The 22655-nt window shown below is 41.9% G+C and overlaps 1 protein-coding gene across 6 annotated transcripts in view; it reads left to right on the forward strand.

The window, feature by feature from the left end:
• Positions 1 to 22655, forward strand: part of LOC138468255 (uncharacterized) — a 733586-nt gene that overhangs the window by 192017 nt on the left and 518914 nt on the right. The window contains exons 2-3 of one of the 6 annotated variants that reach the window (XM_069608731.1): positions 7902 to 7983; positions 16320 to 16383. The exons of the other annotated variants lie outside the window; for them this stretch is intronic. Of the exons in view, the coding sequence (XP_069464832.1) occupies positions 16333 to 16383 (51 nt within the window). The 5' untranslated portion in view covers positions 7902 to 7983; positions 16320 to 16332. The remainder of the gene's footprint in view (positions 1 to 7901; positions 7984 to 16319; positions 16384 to 22655) is intronic. 6 annotated transcript variants of the gene reach the window in all.

Below are 22655 nucleotides of genomic sequence, written 5' to 3' on the forward strand. Positions count from 1 at the left end.
TTCAGTTTCGGGTCCTGCCGTTCGGATTGACATCCGCCACAAAGGTCTTCAACCAATCGTCCAGGTAGGGGTAGACGTGAATCCCCACTTTCCTGAGATGCGCTGCCACCACTGCCATGAGCTTGGTGATCAGGGCGCGCTCTCCCGAGCAAGTCCTGGATCATCTGTCAGTCACCTGCCACTCCCTCCACAAGCTGGGCTTCTCCCTCAACTTAAAGAAGTCCCACTTGATGCCAACTCAAAGGCTCCAGCACATCGGAGCAGTGCTCGACACCTCCCCGGGGCAGTGCTTTCCTCCCCAGGTGAGGGCTCGTCACATTCAGCAGATGGTGCACAAGTTTCAGCATGCTCAAAGTCTCCCAGCGTTCGAGTTCTTGAGATTGCTCGGCCTCATGGCATCCTGCATTCTTCTGGTGACAGAGGCCAGGTTGCAGATGAAATCTTTGCAATGGGCACTCAAGCTCCAGTGGTCTCAGTCCTCTGGCAGGATGTTTGACCCTGTTCAGGTGCCGTCCTCAGTCGCCCAGGACCTTCTGTGGTGGGCCGTCGAAGGCAATCTGATGAGGGGGGCTCCATTTTGGCTACCCTGGCCGGAGGTGACAATCGTGACGGACTCATCCCTCAAGGGATGGGGAGCTCATGACAACGAGTTGACAGTCAGCGGTCGTTGGTCTCCGTCGGAGTCCAGACTCCATATCAATCTGTTGGAGCTGAGGACCGTCAGGCTTGCCCTGAAGGCTTTTCTGCCGACTGTGTGAGGAAAGAATGTCCTGATCCTGACGGACAACACAGTGGCCATGCACTAACTCAACAAAAATTGGGGGGCAGGGTCACTTCCTCTGTGCAGGGAGGTGATGCAGCTCTGGTTCTGGGCAATCCAGCAGGACGTTTCGATATCGGCAGTTCATCTGGCCGGAGACGAAAACTAGACAGCGGACGCTCTGCGCAGGCAGAGCGCGATCTCTCACGAGTGGGAGTTGGCTCAGGAGATTCTCCTGGAGATCTTCGCCCTTTGGAGGACCCCTCAAGAGGATCTCTTCGCCTCCAGTGTCAACTGAAAGTGCGAAAGGTTCTGCTCGTGGGAATTTTCTCCAAAAGGAGCCTTAGGAGATGCGTTCGTGGTGGAGTGGTCATTCCCACTGCTGTACGCATTTCCTCCAGTCCCTGTCATCCCGCAATTGCTGCAGAGGCTACGAAGGTTCGGTTCCTGGATGATGCTCATTGCTCCAGCATTGGCCCGGAGGACGTGGTTCCGGACCTTCTTGACTTGTCCATCTGCCCTCCACGTCGTCTTCCTCTCATGGGAGGGAGGTCGGGTTCTCCATCCAGAGGTCAGATCCCTCAACCTTCACACTTGGTTTCTGAAAGGTTGAGGTATAAGGATTGGGACCTCCCTGAAGACGTGATGGAGGTGTTGCTTTCGGCCAGAAGGCCCGCAACTAAGTCCCTGTACCGTTGCCGTTGGAGAAAGTTCTGCGACTGGTGCAGGGTTAAGAATGTGGATCTGTTTCATGTGACATTCCTGTGGTGCTGCTTTTTTGCTTTCTTTAGGCCACAGGGGCTTGCAAGTGGGTACCATTAAAGGTTACCTGGCGGCGCTGTCCATATTTAAGCGCTCGTCTGAAGAGTTCTTATTTTAAAATCCCTTTAATTTCTCAGTTTCTAAAAGGGCTCACTAATGTGTTCCCTCCGTCACCTTTCCAGGTGCCCAGTTGGGATATGAACCTTGTCCTCAAGTTTCTAATGGGTGCTCCGTTTGAGACTTTGCATAAGTGCCCTTTGAGACTGTTAACTCTTAAAACTGTATTTTTGGTTGTGGTCACTTCCGCTCGCAGAGTGAGTGAGTTACAGGCACTTTCAGGTAAGCCACCCATCACTGTATTTCTTAAGGACAGGATTGTCCTTGGAGTTCGTCCTTCCTTTCTTCCGAAGTTGTTGCCGGAATTTCATTTGGGCCATAAGGTTATTCTTCCGGCATTTTATCCTCCTCTGCATACTGGTAAGGAAGAGGAGAGGCTCTATAGGCTCGATCCTAGGAGAGCTTTAAGCTTCTATATTTCACTCATGTCCCAGGTCAGAGTGGACAATCAGCTCTTCATTGGTTACGCTGGAAAGCGTTTGGGACAAGCTGTGACTAAGCAGACTGTCTCGCTGGATTATTCTGGCAATTTCTGAATGTTACCGCTTGGCGGGTAAGGACCCACCGGTCGGCTTGCAGGCCCATTCTACCAGGGGTATGGCTGCCTCTACTGCTGTACAGAGGGGTGTTCCTATTCGTAATATCTGTGATGCAGCCACCTGGGCTTCGGTCCATACTTTTGTACGTCACTACTCCCTTGATTCCATCCGTGGGCAAGATCTGGCCTTTGGCAAGGCGGTCCTTTTCTCCGCAATTTGATTGGGCATTCTAAATTTCTGTATTCTAAATTCTTTTCCCACCTCCTTGTATTGGTACTGCTTTGGGAGTCTGTCATAGATATGGAATACGTCGGAGGACCCAATCCCCTCAAAGAACAAGTTACTCTCTTACCTGGTAACGTTCTTTCGATGGGATGGTCGGACAATGTATTCCATATCGCTTCCTCCCTGCCTTCCTCGCTACAGAATTTCTTCTGAGATTGCAGCTTACGTTTCCGCAATTCTTTGTGTGGTCAGACTGGCAGGAGACTGGTGCCACATGTTCTGGGGGAAAAAACTACAACTGAGGCTACGGGCGTCCTGCATCCTACTTATAACATCCAGTGATGTCGGGCGTCGGAGGAGGTCCTCGAGGGCGGCGTATCGATGTCATCGACGCAGACGCCGAAAGATTTTCCGAAGCAAAACAGCTGTGGTGATTACTGTCATAGATATGGAATACGTCGTTGGAGCATCCCATCGAAAGAACGTTACCAGGTAAGAGAGTAACTTCTTCTTCTTTCGGGTCTGTTTACTCCCCTGTTTATCAACCCTTTTTAAAGGGTGTTCAGTAGATGGCCCTTCGTCTGGACTGGCTGCTCCTTTCACTGTGTCTGCCCTTTTGTTTGTGTCCTTTGTTACCTAGCAGGGTCTCTAGGACTGCAAGTCTGTCTTGCAAGGGTTTTATACCTTGTGATGCAGCTTCAATGAGGGATTCCCCTAACACTGTCTTTAAGCTGAGTGTGAGGTCCTTGTCTTATTCAAACAGTAATTACTCCTGGCTGCCCTCATTCCATGTGTCTTGATCCTCCTCGGAGGCCATTTGTTATGCCATGATGCTCCATCAAGCAGTCTGTTTTGCAAGTCATTCAGCAGGCTACAGTATGAACGTGCTGTAACTGATGTATGTAATATATATATTCAGTGAAAAAAAAATGTGTTAAAGGGACGTTAGGGTTCCAAGAAAACCGAAAAACCCTTGAAATTCACCAGTTATGATAATCTAAGCAACCATAACTCGCCCCACCACCGTGCACTGCTAAGACTAACGGCCAGGACATCACTGATGACATCGCATGTCTCGCTCCCTCTTTTTTCCTTTACTGACATATCTAGGCCAGTAACAGTTAGGAACTAAACATTGATATACTCATAATTCATATTCAAGTACTATATTTGTAGAGTTATACTTCAAGGACATGTGCAGCACACACACGGGTCCTACGAGCATAGCGCCTCTCTGCAACTGTCTGTCGCACTTTTAATTAGTTCGGGGACCCGAACACTGTCCGTAGAACAGTCGTGCGCATGCGCACAACCATCCCTTTGCATTTGGTGTCCTGCAAACAGCCGTCCCATTTGCGAACGTGTCTACAACGTCATCATGTGACCGCACCCATGCTGAGCATGTGTCCTTACTTGCGGACACTGTCCGGGCCCCTGAACATTTAAAAAGTGCTGTTTAAGCAATCCAAGGTATTTTACAGTAAAAGTTCACCATTGCACATGTCCCAGACAATGTCCCTGCCAATCTAGATACTTTTTGGAACTTTTTAGCCCTTTCTTGGTGTTAGAAGTGTTTGGGGACGGGGCAGGTGTCCGCGAAGCGTGCCCCAGCACCCCTATAAAAGGCCACACCCGGGAGTTGATCCTTATTCTGCTTTTGGATTTACCACAGGACAATTGTGCAGGTTGATGTTCTTGCTTACTGGCTCCTAGTTCCTGGTTATTAACCTTCCAGATGGCATCCCAAATTGCTTCTGCTGCTACTGCCTCTGCATCAGCACGCCCACCCCCTCCAACATCCCCATGTCCCCAAGGGCCTGCAGAGGGGAACAGGTGTGAGGATGCAGAGGAGAGGTATAAAGAGGATGAGGTAGTGGAAGTCCCTCCTACTAGCACTCATTGTGAGTCTTGGGTGTGGCGGTTATTTACCAACGTTGATGGAAAGTCAAAAGCTCATGCGAACAAGGTGATCTGCACTCTGTGCCGCATGGTGCCGAGTCGTGGCAATCCTGGTTCGTATAGCTTTGGTACTACATCAATGAAACTACACCTGAAGTCATTTCACGGTGGGGCTATTCGTAAGGTTGTACCTTGCAATAAACGTAGTAGGTTTAGTTCCTCTGCAGCATCCTCCGTTTCTGCACCTGTCACTACAAGAGACACTCCTTTGGGACAGTGCATCCTTCCAGCTGCCTCACAGGCCATTCATGGATGCTGTTGACCCTTACTTTACGAGGGTCACAATCTTGTGCGTGTACTGCGACGCAGTACTCTGCAGGGGGGGAAACCTTCAGACTGCTTTCGAGATTGCGGTCAAGGAGCATGAGAAGGTCTGCGACCTACCTGAATAAGACCCACCCTACATCTTCCTCTCTCCACCTGCCCTTTCTTATCCCCATGGTTGGTGTCCCTTCCTTACCCTCCTTTCCTTGTGTCATGTTTTAAAAAAATAAATAAATAATATAAAGCAACAAAAACCAAAAAGAAAAAAAGGCTCTTTTCAGAGCCGCCTTTCACAGTTTAAAAATAGAAGTGACAAAAAGTGCAGGGCCCTGTGCACTTTTAGAAGTCCGTGGACAGTCCACGGACATTTATTTTGGGGTCAGGGGGCTGCCCTATCAGAACCATTGCACTTTTCTATAGGAGGAAGTGGTGGCTTTGAAAATAGCCTTTTTGTGGTGTTTCTGTGTTTCAAAAACTTGAAATGGTCAACACCTACTGCAGAGAATTAATTGCTGTAATTCCAAAAAAGGTTGCAATACATTTTGTATATTTTGCAGAAAAATCTGATTGCAGGAGATGTACTCCATCTCTGCGAAAAATGTGTGTGCTACATTCATTCTGAAATGAGGACATACCAACATCTCTCAAAGGCACAAACAGCCTTGTTAACATTGCGCCTTGCTTTCTCCATTTGTGGACCAAATGAAAAAGAACGCAACCACATTTGGGAAAAATTTACTCTGGAGTGTGGATACATGTCCATGACTTTCCCAAATCCTGATTTCATTGCAAATTGCAAAGATTCCAGACACATGTACTAAACTGTATCACCAAAGCACAGAGGTACCAAATCCAATCATTTCATTCAATGCACTCCATGCCAGTGCACTTCCACATGAGAGAAGATGTGCAGCCACTCCACAGCGATCTGCTTGCACCTCCAACCAATTCATCCACAAATCTCCCAAAATCCAAACAATCTGCTTTCTGAAATTCACAGCCATAGCTATCTGCTCTTCTCCCAGGAAAAAGACCTACTGACAAACTCTCTCCTTAAACACACCCAGTAAACCTTATTGACCAATCCCTTGCTCTGCTCAGTCTCATTTGCATGCCTCTCAACCCCAAAATCTCTGCATGTAATACACGCTGTCCGCGGACAAATCGAACTCTGACTGTGGGGAATGAAAATTTAAATAGTGTGCCCCATTTCCCCTTTGAGGTTGGCTCTGAAAATAGACTTTTTTTGTTTTTTTGTTGCAGATGCTTCAGGAACACCTTTTATTTTGGTTTTCTTTTCTTATTTTCCTCCAAAAATCTTCATTCGCTTCTCCAAAGCAACCCTTATGTTCCAAAACAGCATGGCATTTCCCATAAAAGATAAAGAAATGCCATCTTCTTTAAAATAAACGCCATTACCAGAATCAATGTTCTCGTTATTACAAAAGAACATACCAGCTCTAAGCATGAAAGCAAACATGCCTCGGTTGATTGCACACCTAACAATATTTTGCTGAGGACAAAAAACTGAACTATTTTCCCATACTGCTCTAGGTAACAAAGCAGAAAAAAATAACCTTGGTATTTGTAAGGACTTTCATGATTGCCCAAACCAATTTTTGCAGATCTTGCAACAAAGTAGGGGCACTGACATAGCCCAAATGCACAGCACCACAGTGTAGGACAACTACATGTGGACTATGAAACCTGGCCATATCCTTACAAACTACTAGTATTGCCTGCACATTCAAATCAGGCACAGTGCTCCACACCACATCCACTCCTTTTTGTGTCAAAATGGTTAGCCACATTCCTAGATTTAGCATACTGCTCCAAACCATTCACAAACATATCTCCAACCATCAACACCCTGACTTTCTGCACCTCCGCCATCTTCACTACACACAGCCTCTCTCAATATGAAGCAGAACCTCAACACCTGATTGGCTAATCCTCAAAATACACTCCCACTTCATGCTCGGAAACCCCGGATGTGGCATGTCCTGTCTGCGAACAGCCGCGCTGTCCACAGAGCGCGTAAGTTACATTGGGGCAGCCCTTCTACCCTTTCCACTGCACTCTCTGCACCATTTCCTCATTGGCTACTGTTAAGCAGTCACACAATCATTCACTAATCACAACCAAGAACTCTACATCAAACTCTGTCGTCACAGATCAGCACTGTAGATGTACTATTGATAACTCTCAGTACAATTCGGCTGTGACTGCAAAGGACCTACAGCAAGAACTGCTATAAAATTCCCCAAGATTTCTACTTGCAGATTCATGCACACCCACATGCATGAACAGACTACAGGTATGAATATTTTCTACACAGTACATGTACAGCTCTTCTAGGAATACACTACATCCCGGGAGCCTAGCTCAGTGGCAACGCGCGCGCCTTGGAAGCAAGAAGACACGAAGCAACACAGGTTCGATCCCAGGGTCTGCGCTTAGAAACCTCTGGGTGTTTAAGCGCGTTATAAATACGCAACTAAGACAAAATTATTACGCAACTAAAAAACAATTTCTGTAACAGCGCCTCGATGCCTGCGGGCTGTGTAAGCACTTTAAAAATGTAAAATAAAATAAATATACGAACAGAGTAACTACCACTTACACTGTATAAACTGTAAAATGAACTTACTGTCATTTCTCCCATCTGCTGTGATGAAGTATCAATTGCAAACCTTTCAGGTCGCCAAAGATTTCTTTACACACATACACCTATCTAAAAAAAATATTTTCTCATATTCTAAAATGGGAGAACAGTATAATTGTGAAAGACTGTCCAGTGTGTTATTAAATTACACGCAGCCAGGATGAGTACATGCATCTTCATTCAGGCACACACACAGACAATATCATTAGAAAGGCTCCCAGATCAAACGACACCCCTGCCTCTATATGAAATCCTTCTGCTTTATTTCCCACACCTTCACAAAGGCATACATTGCATGCTTTTCTGTACAATCTCTGCCATTTACCCTGTAAAAATAGCAGAAAATGCAAATGATTGTCTTCTTTCTCTTAACATCAATTAAAATAACATTAAAAAAACAAGTGTGCTCTATAAGTTTACTATTCTACTCATTTGTAAAACATATTCAACTAACAGATTCTCAATAAAATATACAGGATGCACATAGGCAAAGGAAAGTGCATGTGCATACTAGGCTCAGTTGTAAGAAAACAGTACTACAAAAAAGTCTACATTAACAAAAGTGCTATAAACACACACATTCACTAACTTCTTTATTTCACAATTGCAGTGAAGACCACTCTTCTGAAAAGCAGCAGCGTCTGAAGTACGAACAAGGACTTGGAAGAAACCTACTCTTTCCATACAAAAAAGTAAGTACAAAACTAGCATGATGTTCTAACTGTTTCTCCTTTGTGTACAAATGGGTCTTTGTGCCCTTACTCCTATTTCAAAATTACCAGATTCACTGATCTATGCTAGACCAGGTATGTGGTTACAGGCCTCCCTATACTTGTAGTCCAGAAAAAATAGACTAAGTATTATCACAATGTACCCAAAATTAAAACATTTTTTAATAATAGTTAAGAAAAAGTACTCATAAAAATTTCAGACCCAACATTACACAGATGGTGAAAACACAATAAACAAACAAATGACCACACTAAAATTTAACGAAAATTAAACAACCAAATAACACAGTACAATGAATACATTCATTGAGTATATCACTCAAATCACCTAAAAAAAATCCCGACATGTTTCAGTTTTTCCAGGCTGTCATTGCATGAACTTTCTTCAGGTGAGAGAGGCACGTGTTTTCTTGATAATCACCATGCATTCCAGGGCCACATGTAGGTTTCCCAAAAACAAAGCAAGAATTGCTCCTCTCATTGAGTATTTGTAGTGCTGATGCCTTCAGTGCATTCTCGAATAGCTTCAAAATTCCTTTGTCAACTTTGTATTTAATTCATGGAAGTTCTTGAATAGCTAGAAGTCTCAATTAGACCGCCAGACCGAGCTTCTGTAGTACAGAATCTTCAAAAGGACGACCTGTATGCGTAGATGGTTAGGACTTCCTTATAAGGCATACAGCACGGCGGTGAGCCATCACCAAGATTAAACCGAGCGGGGTTCCAACTGTCCCATCAAATACCACTGTTACTCAAACACACTAGCATTTTAGTATTGTAGAAGAAACAAGTATATTAACCGTTACCATTAGAAGTAGTATTAGTGCTTCCCCTTACCATTTCAAAACTTTATATTGTCATCTGAAGCCTAGTATAGTAACGCACAAATACAAGAATAGCCTTCCCAACTCACTCGCACACCTCCACAATCATCCTTACCATCATACTCAGACACCCATGCACAAAGCACGCATACGCTACACAACAGCCCAACCCACACTTTATTTTCTCCAACAGGCCCCAAAGAATGCTTACTAAAAAGCAACTCCATAGAAAGCAACGCAGAAGTAGTGCAAATCAAAATAAGCATCCACCTCTAGCAGATTTTGTACAAGAAGTTCAAACAAAACAGCTAATACAGTCAAATTGAAACAAAACAAGCTTCCAGTACAGAAACTTTCCCTCTATCAAAATGTAAAACGAAACCGAAAGTGATTAACAAGACTTCAGCTACCACTACTGCTAATGCTGCACCTATAAATCTTGATGTAGTGGCAAGTAAGCATACCAAAAAAATATTTTACAAAAAGTGTTCCGCCACAGAGTCCTTCAGAAACCTTTTTAAAAACAGGAGAGAAATTATGCACAACCCTTAAAACCTACCATAGCAAATTAATCCTAGAAGCTCTCATAGACAGTGCCATCCTTCTCAAAAGGAAGTTATTTATTTTAGTTTTAAACAGGATGAAACCACTAACAAAACTAACTACTAAACTACAAAGAAGACTTCTCAATAAACGGAATATCAACAAAAATAGCTTCCTAAACATCTGTGGAGGTGAATGGAGTCACACCACGACCAGAGACCTATATTTTAATAAAGAAGCATATAAACAAAAGCAAACCAACCCAATTGCATACATAGCAGTGGACGAGAATATGAAAAACTTAACACCATTATGGAACAATAAACTCTGGTCACAAAAATATCTCCAGAAAACTCAGTATCACCTCCCCATTCTACTGAACCAAAACATCCAGTCTAAAAATGGCAGTGCACAACAATGTGTAATATTGCCAAAACATCTTTAAAATCTTTACGCCAGTTCCTCAATCAGTATGTGAAAAGCACAGACAAATTCAAAATGAAACTACTACAAAATATGGATGCCTGTCCAGTGCACAAATACACAGGACTACAAGGACATTCATTAGCCTGCATTTCAGGACCTATTTGCAAAAGCACCTTCCATCATATCAAAATGAGATCAACACATCATTGAACTATAAGAAACCTGGTTCAAAAACTCTACTATGCTAAAAGTCCTGCTTTAACACTAGCCAATTTAAATAACAATCTTGTACATGGTACAGTCAAACAACTACTTTAGGAAAGCGAGCATATCCAGAGAAAATATTTTGGAATTGAAAGCCACTTACAAAATGCAATAGATGTACAACAAACTAGCAACTACTTTAGAAATGGCAACCTTCTATTAAACACATACAAAAAAGAAATGGTAAAGTTTAAAAGTACCTCCACTGAAGTACCAAACCGTGTGTGTGTGTCGCGGGTCTTATTATAAAAGTACCCCAAAAACTGTAGACATAACGTACAAAATAGACAATGTAGATTCCAAATGGTTCCAATTAGCTCTCTACCTTCTAGCAGAAAACAAATGCGACATTACTGACCCCTTAATACTTTGCAATTACTGCAATGCAAAACTTGACAACAACCAAACACCTTCCCGTGCTTTCACAAATAACTTGGAATTATTCCCACTACCAAAACCCCTGCAACAACTCAATTTATACGAGAGCATCATAATTCAAACAGTGCACCCATTTCAAGCAATAATACGCCTCCAACCAAAAACAGCAAAATTACCTCCCTCTGAATTAGTGAAAGGTATTTGTGGCAAAGTAGTTTATTTACCATTAGATCTCAAAGAAAATGTACACACTCTAGGAGTGCAACGGCCAATATATCAATCTTTTATTATCTTAGTTAATGGTTCATCTACAAAAGACAAAAAAAATATTGGCAACAACTCGTAGACTTACATAAAGTTAGACAAGCCCTGCAATATCTAAATTACAACAATGAATACTACAAAGAAATTAATATTGAAGAAAACCTGAGAGAAACCATTGAAATAATTCACCAGTCACCAGAAACTGGTCAATTTGAACTTTTAAATCCTGCTACAGAATCCAATATTTTAGACCATTATACAATTCATCCTTTACACTCTAAAGACACTATAGATGATGCACTGGAAACGTACCAAATGCAACAAGCCAAGGGATCTCCAATCAGCATATGGGAAAAAAGTATTGAAGCACAGGCCTTTCCTCTACTCTTTCCTACTGGAAAAGGAGGAAGGTACGATGATAGACCCACACAAATAACAGCATCAGAATATCTCTCTACGAATGTATTCTGACGACCCCAGATTCAGACAAAACGTGGAATACATATTCCACCTTCTCTTTGAAAGTGAACTAGCAACTCTATGCTACGGAGTTGCACACACATTAAAATCAGGTACCCATTTTCAAAATATGGCAGCTACACAATTATTACAAAAAGTGCAAGAAAAAGATGACGTTTTACAGTCAAGTATTACAAATCTTTTAGCAAACATGCGTGGTACAAAAGAAAACTGGTTCTGATGTAACTGAGATGTACGCTGTATGATTAGAAACCTTACCTGCTTTGTTTGTTACATTAAGTTCTGCAGAATATGCATGGGAAAATTTACACAATTTCCTACGCATAGCAAACAAAAAAAACAAAAAGTATAAAAACCTCGAGCACTCTGCTCTCTAGATCCTGTAAATGTATCAAGATATTTCCATCATCGCTTCATTGCCATGCTACACTTTATTATGACTGTTTCTCCTGTCGGAGAAGTTCAACTCTTTTGGAGAAAAGAATACCAAGCCAGAGGAGCACCACACATACACATGCTATTATGCATTAAAGATGCTCCTAAATTTGGTCAGGACAGTGATGCCACTGTTTTGCAGTTCATACAAAAATGTCACTTGTGAAATCCCTTCACAAACAACACATAGTGACCTTCATGCACAAATTTTACATTTTAAAAGACACAAATGTGGGGAAATATTGTCGTATTCAAAAAAAAAAAAAAAAAAGGGAAATACTACACCAAATGCTGCGTTGGTTTCCCTAGACCAGTTTCAGCAACAGGTCACGTAAACAACTTCATGTCTTCAGTCAGACATTGGGCCTCACTACGAGGATGGAGGTAACATGACGCTTTTTGCGGCATGGCTATCCCCATACCGTGTACCAGGTCTGGGTTCCCTGAATGGGGACATACTGGGCCATTCCGACCTTGGAGGGCCTGGTATTTCCCCATTCAAGGAACCCAAACCCGGTACATCCCCATTTCAGCTCCCATAGGGATCGATGGGAATGGGGATGATGCTAACAATGTGACGGGCCCGTTGTTAGCATCCTGGGCTGCTCGCCGGACCCGCTAAGGACGCCTGCTAAAACCTGGCGTCCTTAGCGGGTCCCGCAAGCAGACCTAGTAATGGGGCAGTAACAGGTTAACGGCTCCGGCACCTTTACTTGTGCCATTAACTGCATTCCTCGTAATGAGGCCCATAGTATCAAAAGGTAAATCACCTAAGAACACATATTACATAAAAAGAACAGAAGAATGAAAATACATCAATGATTACAATGCAATCATTGCCCTCCTATGGAATGCAAATATAGATGTGCAGTACATTGCAGACAATTCCCCTGCAGTTGCACGATAGGTCACAGCCTACTTAACCAAAGCAGAGAAAACAGAGCTTCAGGACCTCTGGGATGACATATCATCTGACAAAACTCTATCACAGAAATTGTACAGCTTAGGCATAAAAATGTTCTCTCATAGAGAATGTGGCTGCTATGAAGCTGCAGACCGTTTAACCGGTACTGCCTTGTATGGAAAATCTGACAATATAGTATGGCGAAGTCTTGGTCCTGCTAAATCTAGAAAGAGTTCTCAAATCATATGAGGACATAAACAATAGCCAAAAATGATCCCAACAGCCAAGACATTTTGAAAAACAATTTACTAGACGCATACTACCCAAACAGGAGTACCACTTTGGAAACCATGTCTCTACCACGTAGCCCAAAACTTCACATACAAAAATAATGTTAAACCAGATGAAGTAGATGCTGAGTTGTAAATTGTGAAGAAAGCTTAGTGAAACTTACCAAATGCAGCTTAATTAATCATATCAAAATGTCTTAAAAACTCCTCAACATAAAGAACTTTATTACATGTCCCTACTACAACTTTTTAAACCATGGAGAAAAGAAGTTGTTACTGGATACATATGACTCCTATGAAGACGCTTTCAAAGCAAATGAAAGCACTATAACAGACGTAAACTTTACACAGTACCAAACAATGTTGCACAATGAATAGCAACACGAAGAACTACTCCAGGCCCAACTACAAGTGGACACTCGCGACAGTATTAAACCCTCTGTAACAGGAAGCCAAGAACCACTTGGACAGCCACTAACAGCAAATGAGGCAGAATTAGCCATGATAGAAACACCATGTGTCAGTATGAACAAGCTACAGAAGACTTTCTTGTACTGAAACCACAACTGAACAATGAGCAGCGTAGCATTTTTCAAGAAATAACAAAACCAATTGAACATGGTGTTGAACATGAAAATAAAAATGGTACCTGCCAGGACTACAAACCTGTACTGCTATACGTGAGTGGTGAAGCTGGTGCAGGCAAAACATTCTTTATCAAAATCATAAGCAAGTTCCTTTTACAATTGACAAACGACAAACTGTCAGCTGTTGTAACTGCCCCCACAGGTTTAGCTTCCTACAACATATGCGGTGTCACTTAATACATATTACTACTCCTTCCGGTAGAACACCAAAACAAATTAGACTATTGGAAACTTTCCACAGTAGCTGCAATGCAACTACACAGAGTTTTCAAACAAATGAAAATGCTGCTAGTAGAGGTGAGCATGGTCTCCAACCTAATGTTGGCTTTGATTCACCTCAGATTACAAGAGGTACTCAAAACTGACTACAACCAGCTCTTTGGAGGAAAACACATTGTTTTCGGAGATCTTCAATTGACACCAGTGAAAGCTGAACTTATTTTTAAAACCTTAGGGCACAAACTGTGCCGTAAAACTATTGGCAGCATAGGAAATGTCAACCTTTGGCAACATTTCCAATACAGAGAATTAACTCAAAACACACGCCAGTCTGCAGACCTCACATACACCAACATTTTAAAAAGTATTAGAGTTGGTGTACTATCTCAAGAAGCACAATCCATATTAAAAACCAGACACATCCATGCACTCTATGGCCATAACTCATGTGCTACTGATGTCATAGAACAATTAGCACACAAAAATGTCAATTGTATGTCCTTGATGCCAACTCTTGCAAGCTGTTCAAAATTCAATGAAACATTGTTGAAAAAAGAAATGCAACCAATATTTGAAATTTGCTCCACAGATAAACTGGACATACATGGTATGGCACTACCCATGTGTGAACAAGCCACAACAAGACTGAATACCTTAGAAAACTCTATCTCCAACACAGCTAGTTTGGAGAAAATATTAAAATTATCTTTAAACTGTAGAGTAATGCTTAAATGTAACCTTGATGTGGAGCAAGGACTAGTTAATGGAACACTTGGTACAGTTGTTGGCTTTGTCAATATTCTCTTTGACAAACTATCAGAAGTTTAAAGGATAGGACACTCAACAGCCCGCTTCCTTCTTTTCAAAGACATGTATGTTTGCATAGACCAATTTTCACTAACTCTAGCTTACGCAGTTACCATTCACAAACCACAAGGTCTTACCCTAGATAAAGCATTAATAGATATTGGTAGCACAGCCTTTAAAGAAGGCATGAGCTATGTAGCACTATCACGCTTACGTACACTTGACGGGCTATTTCTAATCAACTTTGATGCAAGTAAAGTAAATGCAGATATTCCTTGCATTCTAGACTACAATAGGCTGCGTTCACTCCACATCACCATCTAAAAACCTATCCTGTTCCACAAAAAGCAAAACGTTGTTAAAGAAAACTACTTCAAACTCAAATGATGCAGGATATCAATGCAGTTCCTCCAAAGGAAAAAAAAGAAACTAATAGTTCATCAAGTACCACAACCAAAGAAGAATCTACTGGTCAAAGTAACTCAACTACTTCTTCAAAGAAGCAACACACACACTCCAAACAAATGATTTCGACACAGAACTGTCAGGTCATTTAAATTTTCAAATATAACCTGTAAATTCCTACGCAAATGTAGCAATACATATTCTATTCCAATTGCCACCAATTATTGAGAACATTTACTTACACAGTCCAGACCAATTGTGTTTGCTAATGTTAGGCCTTCATAGAAATGCAACCAACAATCCTGACCACACTTGGTGTTCATGGAATAAGACAAGAATTGGACTACTGTGCTGGAATTGTCAAATTAACTATAAACTCACAAGAAGATCCTCAAGAATTTGTGGAAAACAAAAACATACCTATAAATGAAATCTTCCAGATTCCATACATGTGAAAAAATGCATGCACTCTCTGCAACCATGTGGCACAGGAACAAGTCCCTAATGAACGCTTCATGTATGTATCCATACCTAAATGTGAATCCATTCCATTTCAGCACCTTGTACAAAATGCAAACCATGGCAGATTAGCGATTACCTGTAATTCAGATAATTGTTCCACCTTACAAATACAGACACATAGTAAATACGTAATAGTAATGCTTTTGCGTTACAATGCAGATGGTACCAAAAACTGTAAGCTGACTGGATTCACACATGGTCAAGTATCACTTGGTAAGAAAACCTTCACAACAATAGGTATAATCTACCACGCAGGAGCCACAACCAATGCAGGTCACTACACTGCATATATAAAAAAGAATTGTGGATGGTTTGAATGTAATGATAATACCATTACTTTAAAGCAGAGATTACCAGAAAATCTTGTAAACGCTTACTTAATATTCTTAAAACCAAAATGTAATATGTGATCTGTGTATGAACATAAGCAAAACTTCAACTTCAAAACTGTGCACAGTTACAGTACACCAACATATATCTAACTGCCCCAAGATTCTGCAACAAGCAAACGGGTAAATACCACTAAAGTCAAACAAGAAATAAACAGTTAGAATACGCCAACAGGTATCTAACTGCCCCAAAAAAACTGCAACAAGCCAACAGATGGAAGATTAGCAAGAAACAAGAAATAAACAGTAAAACAATGAAAGAAATATATTGTACCACAACATAGAATTCTTTTTTTTAATCCAGCATGGATTTTATTTCCCACAGACCCAATGATTTAAAAAACACAGAAACTGAGAAACTTGCGCAGTACACTGGTTTGAATTATAATACTTGTAAAGTACTAAATGAGGGTAAAAAAAATACAGAAATGCCTATTATGATATGCAATAACTCATTATGTACTACCTACTCTAACATATGATCTTTTCTTTTATCACAGAGATCGAAAAAGTATGTCTGGTCCAGTTACTCATGTCTGCATACAACCACAAAAAACTCAACCAGTAAGTATAAAATAAATAGACTCACAAACACTACAGTCCTTGTTACAAACTCTACAGTCCTTGTTACTCTTAACTGCATAGCCTAGCCAAAACTTCACATACAAATTCTACAAATAAAACTGTGCACAAACTTTTGGGTTGTGGATATTTTATGGGTGCTTGATTCTATGGTTGTGTTATGCTACCAAACATTTTGACTGTATGTGGGCTGCTTATAGGGGATATTAATTACAATCAATCCTCTACTAACAACACAAATCCAAGATCATAATAAAGTAAAATGGCTAGTAGTGCATTTATTGTGTTCGTGGACAGCCGCGAAGGCCGCGGACATTGCGAACACATCAGGGGCACCTGCCACCTAAACAAATACAGTATTTGACCCATCTCTTACTCCCCAACCCTCCCCAAGCACTTCTGCACACCAACACACTCCCCAAAATTGCATTTCGCCTCTGTTCGCCGCCGTGCTGTCGGTGGATCCAATATGGCGGGCGCACCGAAACAATGTGACGCACCTCACGCCTCACTCCAGCCAATCGGCAGACCACGTTGCTTGTCCGCAGACATGACTGAAGTCGATTAGCCAATCGGTACCCTGTCCGTGGAGCGAACAGGGAAGTGTGTCCGCAGAGCGGACATAGATATCAATAATTTCTTTTGCCTTATGTTTTGGCCATTTTAAAAAAAAACTACTGGACGGATTTACACCAAATTAACAAAAACACGCTTTCGGGACTAAGCCGCCGCTCCTGCCACAAATTCGGTGGAAATCCGTCCAGCAGTTTGAGCTGTATGCATGCGCAAAGTTTTTTCCCCATTATGTCTATGGGGGGGGGAATAAATTTTGGGACCCCCCTATAACTTTGCCCCCCTGGACCAAACCTCACCAAAATGTGCAAAATTCAGAGTGGGCCATTTACTATTTTTGCAAAATTTGGTGAGGAGTCGTCCAGGGGGAGCGAAGTTATAAGTCCTCTGTCCATAGTGTGAATGTGCTGTTGGTACTCTTGTTCAGAGGAGAATTGCCTGGCCTTTCGGTGCTGGGCAGCCCCAGGCCAGGACAAAGACTGATATGTTTGGGATATTTCTTCTCTGTGAAAGATAGTGAGCTAAAGACTCTGGTTAAGTCTCTCGTAGCCAGGACTAATGTCTGGCAGAGGGACTCCCAGAAACCCCCCTTCTTAATTTACAGTAAGAATAATACCACTGATCCTGCTTGCTTTATCAAGGATGCCCAATACAAAATGTCATGCCTAGAAATGGCTAGACTGGTTGCATAAAAAATTGCCAGTTTTGCTTCGTAATAACACTTATCATGCTTGCTTTATCAACCATGCAAAGTAAAAAATACCATGCCTGCTCCATGGTGTGCCAGCGCCTTGCAGTCTGACATAATCACATTAATGATGAATGTGATTGTGAGGCGCCCAGGGTAGAGCTATGGCGTTTTTTATTGGGCATAGATGGCAAGAAAAAAGACCACGCCCGCCCCCTGACACCCTGCGCGCCTCAGCCACACATGAATTGTGTGCATGCAACGTGCTTGCGGGGGGAGGGGGGTGGGTGGCAGTCATGGTATTTTTTATTGGCCATCAGATCTCCATTAATAAATGCCATTCCTTCCCTCATTTGCTTCCAGCGCCTCACATGCACAGATAATCAATGGTGTGTACATGCAAGGCGCTGGGGGGCTTAGGGGTCAGGCTTGACATTGCATTTGAGGCACTAGGAATCCCAGCGGAATGGGCTGGCATACATTACTGAGCATAACCAGTAAAATAAATATGCCATGCCTGCCCCCGTGGCCCCAGTGCCTCACATGCACACAATGAATGGGATTGTGTGTATGCGAGATGCTGGGGGGCTCTGGAGTAAGGCATGTATTTTTTAAAAATCTTTTTACTGGATATCTATCATAGAGGCTCAGTTAAAAAAAAAAAAAAAAAAGAAAATGACACGCCTGTCCCCTGGCTCCTGAGCTCCTCGCACACAATCAATGTGGTTATGTGTGTATGTCAGGCACTGTTGGTCCAGGTGACGGGATGGTATTTTTTACTAGACATTAAAAGGGCATGCCTTTCCCCTGGGCCCCACAGCACCTCCAGGTGGAGAGCTAATTTTGGCCGGTGGGGAGGGTGGGCGTGCAACAAAAGCATTATTTGATCTCAGAGCCACGCACACACACACGCTCTCTGTTAAGTGGTATCCATAAAGCTCTCGGTCTCATTCACATGAGCACCCGTCATGCACTTACTCATAAGACGCGCATATATTTAAATATTAAATAAATGCTCATACAAACCCACACCTTTACACAACATGCACAAAGCAATAACGCTCTCATGCACACCAGCATCCATCATCATACATTCATTCACCTAACGACACAAGCATGCACGCCATCATAAACAACTTAAATTTAAAAAAAACAGAAAATAAACAAACATACCGTATGCCACAGGTCTTTCATCACCCGCGCGCTTACCCCTGCTAGCATAAACAGGAATCCGGAAGCTTGCTGGTTTCTGCTCATGTGTAGAGGTGCCTGAGCATGGGTGGTGAGACGCCCCACTTCAGCTTGCTCTGCCTGTATGTGCGAGTACACGCAGGAGTGCCCACTTGTACATAGACATGCATTTCCCCAGCCAGCATTTCCAGTGAGCCATGCGAGGCTGTGGAAGCAAACGCCCCCAGCCTTGCATGGTTCATTGAGCTTGCGTGGCTAGGGAACTTTGACTGTTAAAGGGAAACGTCAGTTAAGAGCATTCCCTCAGCTGAAAAAAAACCTTCTCAGGCAGTGCTGTTATTTCACTGGGCTGGCTCCTTCATAATGGAAGAGAAGGGGGCCTAGACGAGCCACCCCTGTGTTCCCAATTTTTCCTGTTTGCAGAACACAACCTTTGCTAATTGTTTTTTTGTTATTTTTTACATTTTTTTGAGAGAGAGGGAGAGACAGAGACCGGCTACACCCCCTCTGGCGCGGTTGTACCTGCGCATGTGATTGACACTTTCCTTTCTCTGTAAACTCCCAGTTTGGTGTGCTGCCCTGTGCAACCCTTCCTGTACCCCAGTTAACTCATTGCATTAAGTTTTACAGATCCTTGGAATTTACACAAGCTGCCTATGAATGTGTCATGGGCAGTGCTGTCACGAGGGGACTACAGGGAGGGCAAACTGCATTGGGCCTCGCGGCCCCCTCTCCTAAGGAAAAGGCAGCATAGTCTCCCGTGTCCTTTATTCACACGGGGGACCATGCAGTCTGCTCTGTACCCCTGCAATGCTTTTGCTGTTTGTTGCGAAGCAGTTTGGCTCATGCAAGACAAGAGAGGACTCCTCTTCTGTCAGTCCGTGTGTTCACGTTGCTCAGCGTGAACACCCTGCCTGATAGGAGAGAAGTTCTCTCCTGTCAGGCAGCCTGTCCAAGTGTAGGCTGCGTGGATGCTTTTGAAGGGTGAATGAAGGTAAGTTAAGTGTTTTTTTATTTTAAATTAAATGTGTATGTGTGTATTTAAATTAGTATGAATGCATGCATGTTGGTGTTTGTGTCAATGCGGTGTTTGGTTGCATGCAATCATGCATGCATGTACTTGTGTAACTGGTGGATGAATGCATGCGTGAAAATGTTTTATGTGAATGTGTGTTCAGCCACACCCCTAAATTTAAGCACCCTGGGGGCAAATTCATTAATGGGTGGGTTCATGGCATCAGAGGTGAAACCTAGGCTAAAATGTCAGGGGGGTGGAGGAAGTTGGAGACTAACACTTCTTTTTTTTTTTTTTTTTTTTTTTTTTATTTATTTTGATTTAGCTGAATAATTCAACTTTTCAAAAAAAAGAAAGAAAAACAAAATGAGAACAAATATGCAACTAAATATATCAATCCTTCTATAAAATTACAATTAAGACAGTGTAAAAGTTTTGAATCAATTAATGAATAGATCTAACTCATTGCTTATAAAATAGCTCCACATTACTTAGTTAAAGCAGGTAAGATTGCATCAAGAAATTGCACTAATGATTTGATTGTAGAAAATTTCATGTCGGCACATACTGCTTCCCAAATTTGCATATCATCTTTTTGGCTGTAAAAATTCATTAAGTTTGAAAACAATTTGGACCGTTGATGATGCAGGCCACTACAGATAATGATCAAATGTTGCAATGTCTCCTTTTCATCAATTATTCCACAATAGCGACAATAGTCCAAGTTGCTTGGAATCAGATGCCACCTCACAAGGACTTCCCTAGTTGGAAACAGATTCAACCTAAACCGTAGGTATTTGTTCCTTATGTCGGTGGAGGGGCATTTCAACAGATAAGGTGCAGCATAACCCAAAAGTTTATGACCAAAAATACGTCTGTCAAAGTCTTTATATTTCAGGCATGCTGATTGATTCAGAATCCATGTCCATTGATAAAATTTTATCTTTGCCCGCGCAGGATTTTCAAGTAAAAGAGGGATTGATATATTAGCTGCAAGCAAAATATCAATTACATAATTACGCCACGTGCTTGGATAAAAATAAGTAGAAGCAATCGGGTAACGTGCTACAGTGCTTAGTATATTGTTCATTCCTAGGCCCAATAAACATTTGCGGAAAAAAACACACATCCGCCGTTTGACTCTAGAAGCCATTGAATTCAAGCCAAGTTCGAATCTTAATATGGGCATGGGAACACAATTTGGTAAGCGTAAAACTCTCTTCCAAAACGTAGCTTCGAGCTTATTCCATATTTTATCACTGAGACAAAGCTTGGATTCTGCAGCATATAGTAATATAGGTATAACCTTTTGTTCGTAAAATAGCAAAAGGTGTTTTAAAGTAAATTTGCCATACTTGAAGTTCAAGATTCTTGCTTGAGAAGTCAAGTTAGCTAATTTAGACTGTAAATTGGGTAAGTAGAGCTTGTCATTTATTGTATTCTGTACCATAAGGCCCAAATATTTGTATTCTAAAACAGTTTTCAAAGGTTCATTACCAATAAACCAGGAAAAGTAAGTGGATTTTCTATTAACATGAGGATTGCACATCAAAATCTGAGATTTATCAAAGTTTATAGTTAGATAATTATCTTCAACATAAGTCGACAGTGCAGTTAATAGGTTTTGTAATCCTTTTGGGGTCTGTGATATTAGGACTAAGTCATCAGCGTATAGTAACCATCCTATACGCTGACCCCCTAACTCTGGGGCATCAGAAGACACCTTAGAGAAAAGCTTACCCAAATCAAGAATAAATAAATTGAACAAGAAAGGGGCCAATATACAGCCTTGTTTTAAGGCCCGTGTATGTAAAGAAGGAAGATGATAGAAGCCCCTCTAAATTTAACCTTACACGCATGGAGGTGTTAGAATGTAGCTGTACAATAAGGGTTAAGAGTGAAGGAGGGCAACCTAAGAGATGCAATTTCTGAAACATAAGTCTCCTATTTATAGAATCAAAAGCTGACCTGAAGTCTATGAAAGCAAAGTATAAAAACTGTTTCCGTGCTGCGTGTTGAGATTTTAACATGTTAATGGTCATGATGTTAGGCAAAGTACCAACTCCTGAAATAAAGCCAGATTGAAAAGGATCTGCCACATGATTGTTGGTCGACCACACACGCAGATCTCTTAAAATTAGACGACAGAATTCCCGGTGCGTCCAACAAGGATATTGGGCGATAACTAGCCGGGCTGGATCGATCCCCTTTTTTATATATGGGAACAACAATGGACTTTTTCCACGATGCCGGGATAGATTGGGTCTTGTGTATGTGCACAAAAATAGAATACAGTATTTTGGCCCAAATTATAGGAAATTGCTTCAGGTGCATGTTAGACAAACCATCGGGCCCAGGGGCCCGTGAAGAGTTGGCTTTAATAATAAAGAATAAAAGGTCTTCGTCAAAATTAAGCTCAAAAGCAGACTGGTGTAAAGGCTCAAGGCTGTCTACTATAATGGTACGAGAAGCATACAAGTTAGAGTAATATTGTACCCAAGATCCCTCGCTCACCCCATTCATCTGAATGGCAACTTGATGTCCTGCAGTCGCCTGGTTTATAATTTCCCATGATGCTTTCGAGTTTTTGCTAGCCAATATTTTTAACATCTTACTACCATCTTGTTGATATAGTTTAGCCCGCTTGCCTCTTAACCAGTTCCTATACCTGTTTTAATCAGAGGTAAGCATTTTCTTTCGATCATTAAGTTTACAAGCCACCATTTTTTCTGCTCGAACTAGAGCTTTCATAGTTTTAATTTCGTGATCAAAAGTGTGAAAATAAGG

This window comes from Ambystoma mexicanum, chromosome 4q (assembly GCF_040938575.1).
Source record: "Ambystoma mexicanum isolate Mex_15411 chromosome 4q, UKY_AmexF1_1, whole genome shotgun sequence".
NCBI classification, from domain to species: domain Eukaryota; kingdom Metazoa; phylum Chordata; class Amphibia; order Caudata; family Ambystomatidae; genus Ambystoma; species Ambystoma mexicanum.